This window comes from Cricetulus griseus, assembly GCF_003668045.3.
Source record: "Cricetulus griseus strain 17A/GY chromosome 1 unlocalized genomic scaffold, alternate assembly CriGri-PICRH-1.0 chr1_1, whole genome shotgun sequence".
Lineage (NCBI taxonomy): Eukaryota > Metazoa > Chordata > Mammalia > Rodentia > Cricetidae > Cricetulus > Cricetulus griseus.
The window spans coordinates 31,697,475-31,714,408 of record NW_023276807.1 but is presented as its reverse complement, the minus strand read 5'-3'; the positions used below and the strand labels follow the sequence as shown (position 1 = coordinate 31,714,408).

General features: G+C 41.5%; 1 protein-coding gene across 1 annotated transcript in view; it reads left to right on the top strand.

Annotated features, from left to right (window-relative positions):
• Positions 1 to 12,662, top strand: part of Cdc5l (cell division cycle 5 like) — a 46,410-nt gene extending 33,748 nt beyond the window's left edge. The window contains exons 14-16 of the mRNA XM_027387423.2: positions 560 to 757; positions 11,406 to 11,618; positions 12,223 to 12,662. Coding sequence (XP_027243224.1) covers positions 560 to 757; positions 11,406 to 11,618; positions 12,223 to 12,327 — 516 coding nt within the window. The 3' untranslated portion in view covers positions 12,328 to 12,662. The remainder of the gene's footprint in view (positions 1 to 559; positions 758 to 11,405; positions 11,619 to 12,222) is intronic.
• Positions 12,663 to 16,934: the final 4,272 nt, after the last annotated feature.

Below are 16,934 nucleotides of genomic sequence, written 5' to 3'. Positions count from 1 at the left end.
TTATGTCCCCTCCCTCCCTCCCTCCCCTTCCTTCCCTGCCTCTGCCTCACAAGTGCTGGATTCAAGACACCATTGCCCGATCAACAAACAAAACAGATATGGGCTGGACCTGATGGCTCAGCTGCTGTGGGCACTGGCTATTCTTTCACAAGTCCTGGTTCAATCACCAGCACCCACATATAAGCTGACAGCTGTCTATAACACCAGTCCCAGGGTATCCTATGCTTTCTCCTGGCCTCTGCATGTGATTCACAGATATACATGCAGGCAAAATACCCATACACATAAAATAAAACAAAAACAACACTAAACATGGCACTAGAGATTTGAACTCAGGCCTTCAAACTTACAAAGCAGATACTCTTACCACTGAGCCATCTCCCCAGCACCTATTTAGATGCTTCTTAATCCATTTAGCTTAAGTATTTTCCATCCCTTCCTAGAAAACGACCAACCAAACCTTGCCATTGGTTTAAGGAAGGAGGGAAATAAACTACTAGTCTTAAGCTTTGTGGTGGTAGAAAGTGTATACTTCAACTTAGATTATTTTTGTAAACAGGCCCAGGATGTGTTGGTACAAGAGATGGAAGTGGTGAAACAAGGAATGAGCCACGGAGAACTCTCCAGTGAAGCCTACAACCAGGTGTGGGAAGAATGCTATAGTCAAGTCCTGTATCTTCCTGGTCAGAGCCGCTACACAAGGGCTAATCTTGCTAGCAAGAAGGACAGAATCGAATCACTTGAAAAGAGACTTGAGGTTGGTATCCATTTATTTATATATTTAATATTATTATTGTGTGTATGTGGGTGCTCAAGCTGCAGCGCATGTGGAGGTCAAAGGAAAGCTTTGTGGAGTGGTTCTCATTCCCTTTGAAGTGGGGTCTGTCAGGGTTGCACTGCAAACCATCTCCACTGCCCTTGGTATCCTTTTAAAACTCTAACTCAGATGTTCTTAAATTGAAATTGTGAGCCAAGTAATACCTCTGGTGACTTCAGAAAACTTGGCCTAGGCAGCTGGTTGTTTTGGAGTCCTTGAAAACTTCACTGAGCACCCACCTGCCAATCAGAACCTTTTACACTAGGGAGGAATTGCTAGAGTGATGCTGGTTGCGCAAAACAGTTTAGGTCAGTGAGATCTCACTTAGCAGTGGGAGATACAGAACTTCAATATATTTTTGTGAATCCTGATGTCCAGAGGTTGAGTTAGTGGAGCTGTTATGTAGACAGTGTTTTCTGTGATTTCCTATGTCTGTAAAGCATGAAGCCTATTAACAGCAGTTCATGGCATGTGGTTTCTTAATCTAATGTGCACATTTTGAATTCCAGAATCTCTGTAGACATTTTGGCAGTGACATGTAAGTTATGGTTCACATCCCACCAGGCTGCCTTGTGAAGTCTTTCTGTATTTTTGAGACAAGGTTTTACTATGTAACTCTGACTGTCCCTGCAACTTACCGTGTAGACCAGGCTGGACTGAAACTCTCAGACATATATATACCTGTCTCTGCCTTCCATTGCTGGGATAAAGATGTGCACCACCATATCCAGCATGCTTTGTGAGTTCTTAATGGTGGTCTTTAGGGATGTCTCTGATGCCAAGATAGGATGGGGGAGGAAAAAGGGGTTCTTTAGGCCATTGGATGCAGGAAATGGCCTTGGTTTTCTTTTTCATGTGATTGCTAGTCTTTTTTTTTTTTTCTTTACAGAAAGCAAATTTGAGAGTATTTTTGTTATCAAGGCTTAAATCTAGATACTAGAGTGGTTGGGGCTGTGTGGAGCCAGAGAAATGAACAGGAAAAAGCAGTATCTTTTAATATGAACATCTTAATTTAACCTGTACAACCCCATATATAAGAAACCTATGGTCATGACTGTGTGCCTGGTGAGTTAGGAAATAAGACTTTCTAAAGTAATTCTTGCCATTGAATGTTGTAGTTTTGTAGCTTCCAGCAGGTGGTACTGTTGCTCTGTTTTAATTCATAGTAAAAATTCTTAGAGACAGAACATGAGCAGCTACTAAATTGTAGGTTATACTTTGTGTTGTGTAGGCTCCATTTCTTATAAATGGTAGTTAGTATAATCCTGATCTAAGGCCAGCTTCGTAATTGATTGATAGGCTGTTTGGAATGATTCCTTGTAACATCTATATATAAATACTTCAATCTCTCACTTAGTTTGAAAATCTTCTCATTTTGAGGTGGGCAAACTCTCTGCTGCAAATGACAAGGACATTTTGTGCTGTTTAAAAAAAAAAAACTTTTTTTTCCCCCTGAATCTCATTTACTCTGTTGAGGTACTAACTTTCATGGCAGCATATAAATGTCACAGGGTGAGTGGTGCTGTAAGTACAGTAATTCTTACTTTTCTGTTGGATCAGTCCTGTGAATTCTGAAGGGAAAAGTACAGAAATAGTCTCTGCTGTTCTGTTGGAGATTTATTTGGGTCGTTTATGAGCAATCATAATCATTAAAAAACATGTGGTTCTCTTTGTTCAGTTCAGTACCAGGAACTGAAATCTTCCGTTGAACTATTTTTGTTGAAGGATTGGTGATTTTGGAAGAATATTCATAAAACAGTCTGACTCCTGGTAACTTGGCCCATGGTTAACCCAGCTAGTTACTTTTAAGGAATACTTAATTGAATCCTTCAATTAGTAAACTCTTCTTATTCCAAAAGAGTTTATTAAATCTTCAGGGAGAAGCAACTCAGGGACCAAATAAACAAAGCTTCCATCTTTCTGTCCATCTGTAATTCACAGCTAGATTTCTCATAGCATCTGAAGACACAGTTGTATTGGTTTGAAATACATAAATATTTTATTTTAACTATGGTGATTCTTTCATCATCTAAGTTGATTGCTAAATTATAAACATCTTTCAGAGTTTGTTGTGGGAGGGAACTGCAGTTAGATGGTCTAAACTGCTAACTTCCACTGAGGCGTGCTTTCTGGGCATACACAGTGTACTGTGGCTGCTAGTGTTTTGACTGTTGCAGCAGTGAGCTTTGGAATAGTGAATCCAAATTGTGGCCCCATCTCAAGCCCATCTGGCAGGATGACATTGAGAGTTGTCATGGCTGGTATTTCCTAAGTGTACTAAAAAATATGTTTCGAAGTTCTTATTGTGGGAAGTTTCTGAGCCACACTTATGATTAATATTTGGAACTTAGCACTTAAATAAAAAAATCCTTAAGATACTTAAAACCAATAGAGCCATCATCTCATTTGATACAGAATGTGGCTGGGTATGTTGGTGCTTTCTGCAGGGCCTGTGAAACATACACTGTAGTTACATACCAGAAGTGGGAAAGGCTTCTGAATTGTAACCGGATGTGGGGATTCCATTCTGTTTTGGAGGCAGAATTAACTAGAACCTTGTCAGACATTTGTTTGTAAAGGGAGAAGTAGAAATGAGAGCTCAGGAAAGTTAGTTGTGCAAGCTCAGGTTGCAGATGTTGTTTTAACATGCAACAGAAATTCTGTGCCTGGGTTACTGTGGGAGGTTAGAGCTTTTGCTGTTTCTAGTGATTTTCCCCAGAGTAACATGAGAGGCTCAGTTTCTGTTACATGCATGATTCTTGGAAAATGAAGGATGGCTGTAATTCATTGTAGAAAAAATTTCATTGAATTGTTAAAAGTAAAATTCTTTCCCCTTATTTACTCACACATTTAGTGACTATTACCAGACACTTCTGTGTTCCAGTCATTGCTCTAGGCTGGACACAGCAGGGACAAGACAGACAGGCGCTTCACTCTGTGGGCTTCAGTTATCTGCAAATGTTACTAGAGGGCCTGATTTTCAGATGATGCTAGTCACTGAGTTATTTCTGTATTTGGGAAGTGCAAAGAGAATCTGAAGTGTTGTAATTTGTTTCCACTTCAAGGGGAAATAGGAAGTCATCTGAAGACATAATTAGGTTGAGTGAAGCAATTGCCAGTGGATGCAGAAGTGAAATGAAAAGTCTGAATTTAGGCCCTGCCATTAAGCTTAGTAATATTTGAGATGTTAACTAAACTGCTGTATGGAGTAAGCTTGGCTGGAAAGTGTGTTTTTGTCATGTTAGCTATAAAGATGGAAAGGCTTTCCTCAGAGGTAGAAACTGGGCCCAGTGGGGACACTGTTATTGGCACAGTCAATGTAGTGAAGAAATATTATGTAATGTTGACTTCTTGGAAGTAAGTGGCTTAAAGAACACAGATAGCAATTTAAAGACCTTTTCGGTGTATTTGTAAAACTTTGCCCAGGTCCCTGACTTTCTTGAGGGCTCTATTTCAGCAGAATTGGCTGTACAGTGGATCCCATTTTTCAGCGCTTTTCATTATAAAGGCAGATATTTTTAACACAGGGAAAAATGTGCTTCATACTCCAGAGTGAAAACTTAGGCTAAGGATTAAGTTGGTGGGCAGTGCTGGATAGAGAAGTTTGTGCTGGAGATACATGTGTAACTGTTTCTGTTCTCCTGAGGCTGGGACTGCTGGAATAGGTGGCATAAAATGGAGTCCGGAGAAGGGCTCTTCTCTCTGTCATGCCACTTCTGGGCAAGGGCAGATTAGTTGTCTCTGGCGAGAACTCCGAGTCTGAACAGCACAGCCGTGTTGTTGTAGTCCTCCTCTGCAGGGGTGGAATCCATTACAGGTTGTTTGTGTTTCATCTCCTAACCCATGCAGAGGTAGCATACTCTGTGTTGCTCTATCAGGTGATTGCCTTGCTGGTTAGCTTGGTTCATTGTAATGTTGTCTGGTGCTTGCTAAATCTGATGGATACTGACTATAATCACTTGGACCTGCATATCATCAGTAGCGGGAAAGGTCACTGAAACAATAGTGTTGTAAGGAGTGTGACTTGTCTGCAAGTGTTGTGGTGACTGAACTGAATCCTTACTGTGACAGGACCATCTAGTTGACTGATAGACTGGGCAGTAAGCTACTGTCTGCTGTGTGTTTATTTTGGGTGTCCGTCCCTAAAGCTCTTTATATAAGGTTATTTTCTGGCCCCTTAAGCAAGCTTCAGTGAGGGATGCTCTGAATGTTTCTAACCTCACTGGAATGGACTTAAACTGCAGACAGTACTGGAGACCCAAGGAGAATATGTTTATTTTGGAATTACTTACGCTTAGAAACCTTAACAAACTCAGTGAGCTTGAAAGTAACAATTACACTTTTATAAGTCCCATACAGCTCCCTTTGTAATGACCCGAGGAAACACTTACGGGCCCACTGATTCATCTCCTGGGGACCATCGGTTTTCCATTGGTCTCTGGCCAGTCTTTTTTAGACAGTTTCTCTTCTATGCACTTAAAAATAACATTTCTAGACGTTTTTCTAAAAATAATACCTGTGCTTTTTAGAAAATTTAAGAGAAATAGAAAAACTACAGAAGAAAAGCTTACTATTCATAACCTGTCTAGATGCAGTCACCTCAGACTGTACAGCACACACATGCACACACATGCACAACACATACATGTACAGCACACACATGCACACACATGCACAACACATACATGTACACACACACATGCACACATGCACAACACGTACATGTTCACACACATGCACAACACATACATGTACACACACACATGCACACACATGCACTTTCTTTTTCCATTTTTAAGATTTAATGTTATGGTGTGTGTTTGTGTGTGTGCACAGGCCTGATCGTATGCATATATGTGTGCCATGTGTGTGCCTCATGGACACAGAGGCTACAAGAGGGTGTTGTATCCCCTGGAACTGGATGGTTGTGAGCTGCTCTGTAGGTGCTGGGACTCAAACCAGGGTCCTCTGTAAGAGCAGCAGTGTCTCTCCAGCTACACCCGCAACCTTTCAGTGTTAAAGTCAATGTATAAAGGAGGGTAAAGTTTTAAAACCAAGTTGAAGTGATCATGTGCCATGTTTTCCACCTAGTAGTCTAACAGTGCAAATAGGCATTTAAGAAAAAGAGAGGAGCCGGGCAGTGGTGGTGCACGCCTTTAATCCCAGCACTCGGGAGGCAGAGGCAGGTGGATCACTGTGAGTTCGAGACTAGCCTGGTCTACAAGAGCTAGGTCCAGGACAGCCTCCAAAGCCACTGGGAAACCCTGTCTTGGGAAAAAAAAAAAAAAGAAAAGGAAAAGAGAGGACTGTGGTCACTCCCATTTAAATTCTACAGGAAAGTGTAGATTTTGTAAATTTGAATAAGCACCAATTATGTTTATGTTTGCTTCTGCCCTACAAGGTTGTGAAATGTAACCTTTTCATCCTGTGAACCATCTTAGAGCTATAGTTACAGCTTGTTTAGAATAAAAGAACTAGAAATTTTAACAGCTTCATTCAAGTGTTGAAATCTTGTTATGGGGGACACACAAGTTCATGTCTTGTTTATGTGTCTGGAATATTTTATTTTTTTTCATTTTTAAGGGAGTTGTTTGATGGCATCAAGCCACTCACTTCCCCAGTTTGCATTTCTTCAGGGATGTTTGTATTTCATCCCAGGGAGGACGTTTGGTTTATTAGCATTGTGCTCTAGTACAGCCAGTTAAATGACGAGAATGCTAGGAAGCAGGCTGACTCTAGGGTAGCCTGGTGTTGAGAGTCTATTTTTGTGTTGTTGTTGGTATTGGGGATTGATTAAACCTAGAGCCTTATGCATGCTAGGCACATGCTCCACCACAGCTGCGTTTCCAGCTGGACTTTTACTTTTTGAGACAGGTCTCACTCAGTTATTTAGGCTGACTTTAGATTTATAATCCCCTTTCTGGATAGTAACAGGCCTGCACTTTGAGGCCTTGTTTGTTGTTTTTTGTTCTAGGGAGGCTGAGTGGTGGGTTGTGTAGAGTTGATGTTGCCGCCGGGCAGTTTCTCACAGGTGGAAGCCTGGCTTACCTGCTTGCTGCACATGTGATCATCATAATTGCCTATACATGATGCAAATGACAAGAGCAAAGATAATTATTTCCTTGAGGTTTTCTTGTCTTGAGTAGTTTGTACACAAGCAGTTTCTGACATATATCCAACAGACAAGGCTAGACAGCTGCCAAAAAGCCCACCACCAATTTCAGTTTAATGAAAGAAAAATGAACCTCACCTGGAGGTTCTGGCGATGGGGCATTAATAGAGTGCTTCTTTCCTTGCTTCTGCTGTGCACTGGCTGAGTGCCCCTTGTCCACATTGTTTAGAGCTGGAAATGTTTTGGGTTGCAGAGTAGAGTTTTTGCATGTACACAGTGAGAAGCTTGGGATGGAAATTCATTATGTTTCTTATATCTCTCATGCAAATAGCCTGAAGGTAATTTTATTTTTTTTAAACTTTTATAATATGGCATTTTAAATAATTTTGTGACTGGTCAAATAAGGTTAAATGTAAATTTTCCACTTGAAGTAAATGTCAGTGCTCAGAATATGTTAGATTGTAGAGTATTTTATATTTTATTTTCAGATAGGTGATGTTCGATCTTTAAAAATATTTGAATAGCATTAAAATCATTCATTCATTCATTCATTCATTCATTCATTCATTCATTCATTGATGTTTTCCGGGACAGAGTTTCTCTGTGTAGCCTTGGCTGTCCAGGAACTCTCTCTGTAGACCACCAGACTGGCTGCAAACTCAAGAGATTGGCCTGCCTCTGCCGCCCAAGTGCTGGTATTAAAGGCAAAGGCATGCACCACCACCAGTAGCTTTTGTTGCTTTTATGAATGTGTCAGTGTGTGTGTACATACATGTCTGGGTGCCCACAGAGTACAGAAGAGAATTGCAGGTGGATGTGAGCCCCCAAGTGGGCACTTTGAACTAGTGCTCTGAAACAGCAGCAAGAGCTTTTTAGCTGCTGAGCCACCTTTGCAGTCTCCTTGAATGGCAGTTTTTGAGAGATGTTAATAAGTACAAGTGAGATATATCTATCTATCTATATATCTAGATCTAGATCTAGATCTAGATATAGTCTCACGCTGTATAGACCTGGCTGGCTTGAAACACTCACTGTGGTCTTAAACCTGCAGAGATCCACCTGCGTCTGTGTGCTATCATATTTGGCGGTTTAAGTGATCTTTAAAATGTAGTGCTTTGAAAGCCTAGTTCCCCTCCCTCTTTTAGAAGAACATTAGTAAATCAGCTATAAGAGGATGTATCATTTCCTTAAGCCAGCATTTGTTTGATTCAAAATAAGCTTCATTAGGGCAGCTGCTAATGCCTAATTAAAAGTTAAGTTAGCATCTAGAGTAGTGAGTGAGCTTCATTGTGGCATTTATACACGTATGTCAGTGTGTTTCTTCCTTCCTATTTGCCTTCCCTGCCACCTGCTCCTTCCTGCTCCCTTCCCAGTCCCCTGCCTGCTTGTTTCCTAAAGCAGTCTGGCTCCTGTCTTGTTTGTAATCCTGCCTTTACCTTCTGGCACCTCAGGTCTTGCCATTGTTAGGCCCATCTTTTCTTTCTAGTGTGCTTAGCAGTCATAGGTTTTGCCTCAAACACTTACTGATGTCTTCCTTTCCATCTTAATAATTAGATAACAGGTGCCTGATAGCTAAAACTTAATATTAAAAGCTGTCTTTCATTTTTTATGTATGATGACTAACTTTATATATTACTTAGTTACTTAGTGACAACAATTTTTTCTTTTGTTTTAATTAATTTTTTTTTAAGCCTGTAGTTGAGCCAGGCTTTATAAAGCTTGAGGTGAATGAATTGTAATTGTTGGCAATAACTGGAAACTAACAACTTTGAAGTGTTAAAGTCTCTGGTAGTTTGGGAATAATAAACAGCTGAATTCTGTGAGTGACGTAATTCCCAGAGACAGAGGACTCAGTGCTAAATGTGCCATGATGGCAAATGAAATGGTTTCTGAACATAGGTATTAAACTGCTAACCAAGCTGGAAACTGAATATCTATGGAGTGTGCTCAATGTAGTGCTAATTGAGACATCTTAACCAATGAAAATGTTAATTTGTGTGACTAATTTTTAAGACACACTGCATTAACTTGAAATTCTATGCTTTTAAGGGTTTGGGGTGTGTGTTGAAACCCACATGTGAGTGAAGTCTAATGCGGTATTGGATCGAGTTGAGTTACACATAGTGCCAACCTTGGTGTAGCCGTGGGATTCATTGCTCAGCTCCTGCGGAAGGAGGACTGTTTAGTGGGTGTGGCTGAGAAGATTTACCACTTCTGCAGATCCCAGCTGGGTCTGTTCTCCACCCTGGCTGCTCATTAGAACTTTCTGGGGACTCGGGAGACAGTGGTCTGAGATCACTGAGTCAGAATCTGGGGCTGGTCAGTTTGAAAAGCTTCACAAATGGTTATAAGTTTAGCTATGGTTAAAATTTTTTAAAATTTATTTTTAAGTGTGTGTGTGTGTGTGTGTGTTGTGTGTGTGTGTGTGTGTGTGTGTGTGTGTGTGTGTGTACGTAAGTATGTAATTGAGTGCAGGAGCCCATAGGGGCCAGAGACATTGGGCACCCCAGAGTTGGAACTTAGAGGAGGTTGTGAGCTGTGTGACTTGGTGCTGGGTCTTTTGCTCATAAGGCCCATAAAGATAGTTGTTTTATCTTTCTCCATACCACTTTTCTAGAACCTAGACCCAGAAAGTTCTGTTTTTGCTTTCAAGGATGGGAGAATTCTGCTTATATCCAGAAGAACTAATGGTGAGGATTGTTTTTCACTCAGAAATAGTCTTTCCACTGTTAGGACACTTTTGGAGGTGTAAATCACACAGCTCAGGCAGCTTCTTTAGAGTAAACTGATCTCTATTTCTCCTGTATCCACAGAGCTGTGCAGATGCCACTAAGTTACCTTTAGGGCATTTTCTTCACCTCTTGAAGAAACCCTGTACCTATGGCAGTCACTCCCTTTTTTCTTTTTTCTTAACCTATGCAGCTGTAGACAACATTAGTTGCTTTTCATGCTGTAGATTTGTTCATTCTTGATACTTCATGGAAGCAAAATCATGTAGTGTGTTGGCATTTATGATTGGCTGCTTTCACTAAGCAGAGTTCCACAAGTTCACTTGAGTTGTAGCATGTGCTAATACTTCCATGCTTTTTATACCTGGGTGCTGCTCCATAGTGTAGGTAATAGCTCATTTTCTTTACCGATAGACAGTGGTAGGTGGTGGGGTTATGAATAGTGTTGTCAGCATGGTGTATATGTTTTTGCCATGGCATGTCTTCACTTGGGTATATGCTGGGAAGAAATTGCTGGCTCAGCATACTCAGGAATCCTTCACCTCGTTTGAATTTCATGGTTAGAAAACCTCATCAAGTCAGAGAGTACCAAGACTTCATGCTCTGATAACACTGCATTGTAGAACAGAGGTCCAGTGTATGTCATTTGATATGGTGGTTTGCAGAAGGCACATTGCCCACCTAAAAGAAGACACAGCTAGCTGTTCTCTGCTTTTTCTTCAGGACGTCCACATTGTCTTTTGTTAAAGTTGGGATTTAAAGATTTTCAAGTCTTTCCCTCATTCCTTTAGTGATAAGAGAGGAGTGAAATGGTTGGACTCTTTGTATCTAGAAAGCAATCATTGTAATCAGAGCTCATAGTTAGTTGTTGATTGCTTGTTCAGTGCTAGGTTGTGTGTGCCTGAGGATTTTTATATTCATAGTCAACTGTCAGCAGTGACTGCCATTTTACCACTGACAGGGAAATGGAGGCAAAGCAGTTAGAGAGCCTGCTCCATCAGAACAGCCGGTGGCATGCTAGGAAGTGCCAGTGGGTCTTTACCCACCAGTAGTTGTTGGCCCTCTTGGCAGATGTCCTGTTGTGGAACTGAGTTGTTTTACTACCCACAAGAGGAAAATAAGGAACAACAGCAGTTTACATGGGTTCAAGTCAGTTGCAGAAGCATAAAAGCTTAACTTGTATAACATGTTGAAGGAGCAATAGCTTTAAAGGAGCTTTATTTAAGGTAATTTTAGCACCATCTCATGTTCTGAGGCACACATGCAGTACTCTTTCCCCTGCGCTGGTAGCTTACATGACTCTGACTTTGGATAAAGTAAGCTGGAGATAGGTGGGTATAAAAATACTTTTCCGGTGGGCCTTCTATATGTGAGTGGAATATTGTTTGATATAAAAGGGGGACAGATGTATGGTTTAGAAGTGAATTTTGAGCCGTAAAAAAAGATGGCTAGGTGGCAGTCTAGAGTGACTGTGGATGAATGACCACAGAAATCATTTGCACAAGGTAGACAGCAATTTTCCCATGCTCTGAAACGGAAGCCTGCTTTGGGATTACATTGTGGGTGAGAAGTTACTGAATATTTGGGTATAAGATAATTTCTTGTTGAGGCCGATTTTGTTACATGTATCAGTGGAGTAGGAGGAGCCCTGTCTGTGTATTTTGCTTTTGTTATTCTGTTATTTAATAATCTGCTTGCTTCTTCATGTATATTGATATGATTCTCCACTCCTTCCCCAATTCCCAAGATAAACCGGGGTCACATGACAACAGAAGCCAAGAGAGCTGCAAAAATGGAAAAGAAGATGAAAATTTTGCTTGGCGGTTACCAGTCTCGTGCTATGGGGCTCATGAAACAGTTGAATGATTTATGGGACCAAATTGAACAGGCTCACTTAGAGCTACGCACTTTTGAAGAGCTCAAGAAACACGAAGACTCTGCTATTCCCCGGAGGCTTGAGGTAACACCATGTGTCCTCATTGCTTAGAAGGAGAGCTTTGGAGAGTGACTCACTCCAGCTTCCTTCTTTTCAGCCTTGTAGCAGGTTATCTCTGAAGTTGGTTCTGGCCAGCAGTGGGCTTAGGACTCTCTAATCTAGACCTGCCTCTGTGTAGATGGTGGCAAGCTGCTAGGAAGGCTTTTTTCTTTCTGTTTTGTTTTCAGGGATAGATAGGTAGGTCTTGTGATTCGTTTCCCTGACACTTAGTGGCTTGCCATTTATGTGGTTCTGGGGAAACTGAAGCAGCTTTCTTTAGTTTTATGATTGAAGATGCTGAGAGCGTAGCAGCTCATTTTTACTCCCTAGTGTGCATTCTAGTCCCTGCCCAGCTTCAGGGCAGTCAGAGCTGTTTGCAGTGTGTTGTGAGGATTGAGAAGACTGTTGTGGTTTATTTATTGGGATAGGATAGCAGCAGAGATTTTACAAGATGGTAATCACATGACCAGAGCAGAGAATGGCTGGGAAATGCATCCTTGCTGAAAACTGTGAGTCAAACAGCTGTTTGTAAGCTAGACTGTGGAAGTGGACTTAGGTTTGAAGTAACTGGAGTCCTTTTCTCTTTCAGTGTCTAAAGGAAGATGTGCAGCGGCAGCAGGACCGAGAGAAAGAGCTCCAGCAGAGGTACGCAGACCTGACGGTGGAGAAAGAGACTGTGCAGGCCAAGTTCTGAAGCACGCACAGCAGGCACTCTCCTCAGAAGAACCACTTGAGGGTTCATGTCCGCAAGGCGAAACTGATGTTTCTCTTCATTGACACATTTACCCAGCACCTGTGGTTTCTCAGTTGTTTCGAATGATACCACCAATCTTGCGTGTTCTGTGTTACAGACTTGGACTCCAGGATAATGAGGTCGAAAATTATCCAGACGCTCATTCTTTGCCCACGTCATGTTTGCAAAATTTCGTAGTTTAGGCCTGTAATTTAAAAAGCCTGACTTTAAATATTGCCTGTGAGTAAACCTTTGAATAAAAGAATATGTGTAAAAACAAAAAACAAAAAACAAAACCCCTGAGAGTGTAGCCGTCTTCTTGAAGTAATTAGATACTTAGGGTGCCACAGTCTCCAGCTGTACTTACTGTGTGCATACTTACACAGTAAGTATGTGTAAGCTGAATGGCGATTGTAAGTCCTTAGGAGGCAGGTCCTTTGTGGTGGTTTCTCTACACTGGCAAGATGGACTGGCTTGTTAAAACCTAACCCCTGTGTGCCGCGCCCCGCCCTCCCCCCAATGTCACATTAGGAATGTTTCTTTGCTGGTTATTGACATGAAAACTGTGGATTATAACTGGAAAGATTTGCTTTTTTTTTTTTTTTTGACTTGTAATATTTTACATGAATTTTTGAAAGAGATTTTAAAGATTACAAGGCGCCTTCTTCAAACTTTATTTAAAGCTTTGCATTTAGCTTAATATGTCATCTCCGTAAGTTTGGGACTTACAGGATGGGTAGATGTAGGGATACTTTACAACTTTATAATAACTCCTGTAGAGACTTAGTAGCAGAGTAAGCAGGCTTTTGACCCCAGCACTTGGGGTGGGGGCGGGGGAAGCTTCAACACGACAGCGCAGGCCAATGGTGTATTGGACTTAGCAGAAATGTTTGCCTATTAGGGACTAAAGGAAAAAGGAAGCATTAGTTTTTTTCTTTCATTCATTCAGCAGGGTTTGTTGAGTAAATAAACAATGAATAAACTAGGCTTGGTCCTATTTTCTTGAGTGTTAACAGTCAGTCTCTTGAGAATGACAGACACTTTTTTGGTTTTTTGAGACAATGTCTCACTCCGTGTCCTGGGCTGGTCTAGAACTTACTGTGTAGTCCTGACTGGTTTGGCACGCAGGTGATCCTCCTGCCTCACCTCCTCCGTGCTGGCATTATAGGTGTGAGCTGCAGTGCACCCTGTGACAAGTGGTTAAAATCAGTGTTGGAGATGAGTGTTAGCTACAGCAGAGCTGACCCTAGGAGACATCAGTGTGCACAGGGAAAGAAGCATCACCATTTTTAGATTCTGTGAGGAGACTAAAGGAGGGTGACACGGGTGTCATTAGAGAGGTTGCTCTGCAGAGGTGTATGTGAGATAATACTCGGTCTCATTTTAGAAAGCGAGCCAGGGAAAGAACATCCTGCCACAGTGGGTTGCCAGCCCCATGCTGCCACCATGTACTGGGGGAACCGAAGGAGGAGAGTGCGGCATGAGTGCTCACCTGACCGCATGGACCCATGAGGGAGGAAATTGGCATTTATTATAAATATTAGAAGCCAGAGGAATGACAGGTCAGTTGTGGGTTTGACTCATTGGTGTGGCCATACTATGAAATGGGTGGAGGTCAGGAAGCCACCCTAGGAGCCAGGTGCAGTAATCCAGACAATGCCAGGAAACTGCCTGGGTCAAGTCTGGGGATGCAGATCCACGGGGACTTGCTAGTTAGCCTCTGCAGGATTAGACCGTTCATAGATTTTGGTATCTGGTCATGTAATTTTCATCATATATTTTCTGGTAGTTTCTTTCTCTTTGTGTGTGTGTATTCTCTGTGTAACAGCCTTGGCTGTCCTGGACCTCACTCTGTAGACCAGGCTGGCCTTTAACTGACAATATTACCTGCCTCTGCATCCCTAGTGCTGGGGTTAAAGGTGTGTGTCACTATGCCTGGCTGTGATTTGGTTTTGATCACTGTTACATTATGTGTGTGCTTAAATGATCACTGTAGTGTCTTCAGTGTTTTATTAGAGGCTCTTTTATCTGTGTTTGGTTTTTTTAGAGACAGGGTTTCTCTGTGTAGCCCTGGCTGTCCTAGAACTTGCTCTGTAGACTAGGCTGGCCTCAGACTCAGAGATCCTCCTGCCTCTGCCTCCCGAATGCTAGGATTAAAGGTGTGCACCACCACTGCTTAGCTTTCATTTTTTTCTTTTAAGATTTATTCATTTATCATGTATACAGTATTCTGCCTGCATGTATGCCACCAGATCTCATTACAGATAGGTGGGAGCTACCATGTGGTTGCTTGGAACTAAACTCAGGACCTCTGGAAGAGCAGTCAATGCTCTTAACCTCTGAGCTATCTCTCCAGCCCCCACCTCATTTTTTTTTTAAAGGAAATATTTGATACCATCTTTGAATAATACTATTTTTTAATTTTATTTCATGTTTTTGTTGGCTCAGATGTGTAGAACAGCAGACAGTCTTGTTCTGTTTCTGGTTTTAATAGAGGTGTCCACTGTTTTATCTCTAAGTTGGCTGTTTTGACATAGACACTATATAGAGAGGTAGCCTCTCTCCTTAAATTTTTAGAAGGTTGAATTAGGAAGAAGGCTGTGGAGTCCTGTCAGAAGCTCTGGAGTCTCTTGTTAAGATGGCTTTGCTGTAGCTGTTTTGACTTATTGTGGCTTTGTTTTAAAATACAATTCTCGTTTAATATTATTTTTTTTTGTTGTTGTTGTTGTGTTTTTCCCCCTCAACATTCAGAGTATGAGGTTCATTTTTGTTTCTATGAGGTGCCATGTTGAAGGCTTTGGATTTTCTTTGAAGAGTGTGAACATTCTAGCCATTTTCATGCCAGAATGGCAATTGCCTTGTTTTCTAAGTAGCTTATCGTTGTGTTTTAAAAATTGAGTCCAACAATTAAGGCTATTTAAATATTTCTGTGTGGCTAGCTTTAAAAATATTTTGCTGTTTTGTTGCTTGTATGGTTTTACATTGTGTAAAGAAAATATGGCTTATGTAATTTTTGCTTATTTAGAATATGTTGAGATGTTGGGACCTGGAATCTTTGAGTGGTGTTCTGTGGATGTTTTATTTAAAACACTTTTTTTCTTCACGTGCGCGTGCGCGTGTGCGTGTACGTGTATGTGTATACACTGCACAACACATGTAAGAAGGACAGAGGACAGCTTGTGAGAGTTGTTTCTTTCCTTTCACCACTTAGGTTCTGGGAATCGAACTCAGGGCTTCAGGCTTGGCAGCAAGTGCTTTTACCTGCTGAGCCACCTCACTGGCCTCTGTGGATGCTTTAAATGAAAGTTTACTCAGTTAACATGTGATGGTTGAGCATGAAATTTCTCAATTAAATTATCCTAATTTAATTTAATTTTTGAAAGATTATGCTCTTAGTAGTGCAATTTTAAGATCTATTGTAGTTATTTGTCTAGATAGAGCTTGTGCTCTGTGTAACTTGATACTGCTCCGTGGGTTATCTTTTTGCTTTGAATTTTGCTTCAATACTGGAGTATTCTCATGTCTGTGATCGTTTTGTCTAATTACCTCTTTGCTTTTAACACTCACATAGCATTTCAGTTTCTTCGGAGGATGGACTTCAACCATCCCTTGCCCAGCTCCCTCCCTTTTTGGTTTTCTACCCCTCTCTAATCCTTTGGAGCAAAAAACCCTTCTGCTCCAGGAGGTCAGAGTGATTTACCATGCTTCCTTGAGAGAAAAGAAGACCCCTGGCTGACCAGGACTTTGCCCATACATCTAGAGCCTGTTTCTCTTTAAAAGCTGCTTTTTTTTTGTTTGTTTGTTTTGATTCCTTTTAGGGTAGAGATTTGAGATACGGGAGTCTGTCTCCTTCAGATTTGTTTCTTTAGTGTCCCAACGTTTGTTCCCCAAGATTGAGATGGGAGGCATGAACACCTCACTCAAAGGACAGTTTCTTAAACAGGGAATCTCTGTTTGTCAGCCCGCTTGAGAACCTGGGAGTCTTACTAAGGTCCTTCTGCTTTCTGTTAATTGCTGACTGGTCCTCTGATCATTTGTGCCGTCTCACCAGCTTCTGTGTTCCTTAAGTGGCTTTAACTTTCTTGCGATTTAGGAAACAATGCATCTTCTTTAAACTTGCCAAATAATTACAGCATTATTCAGGGTTTAAGAACCCTTCAGGACATGGAAACCACAGTGGGAATTTGAGTACCAGTCAAGTCAGTGTGAAGGGGTACTAATAGTTAACTTCTAAGGAGGGCAAAGCCAGTTCTGACGATTATAGCAATAGAAGATGGACAGTGGGAGAGTACCCAGGAAGGACAGGCTTGAACAAGCCTCCTTCCTCTCCCTACACATTGAAACTCACATCTCACTGGAGAGGGTGGGCAGATGGAGAAGCCCTGGGGTGCGGATGGTATTTGATGCCTCCTGGGAGCCCTGCAGAACTTGGAAGGGCTTGTGCCTTACTTCAATGCAGAGAAAAACTAACTGTATGTGGACAGTGATTTGGATGACTGAGAAAAGGCACTGGGATCAGAAATGAAGGCTCCTCCACTAGGAGTAACCCTCTGTGCCTCACAGATATC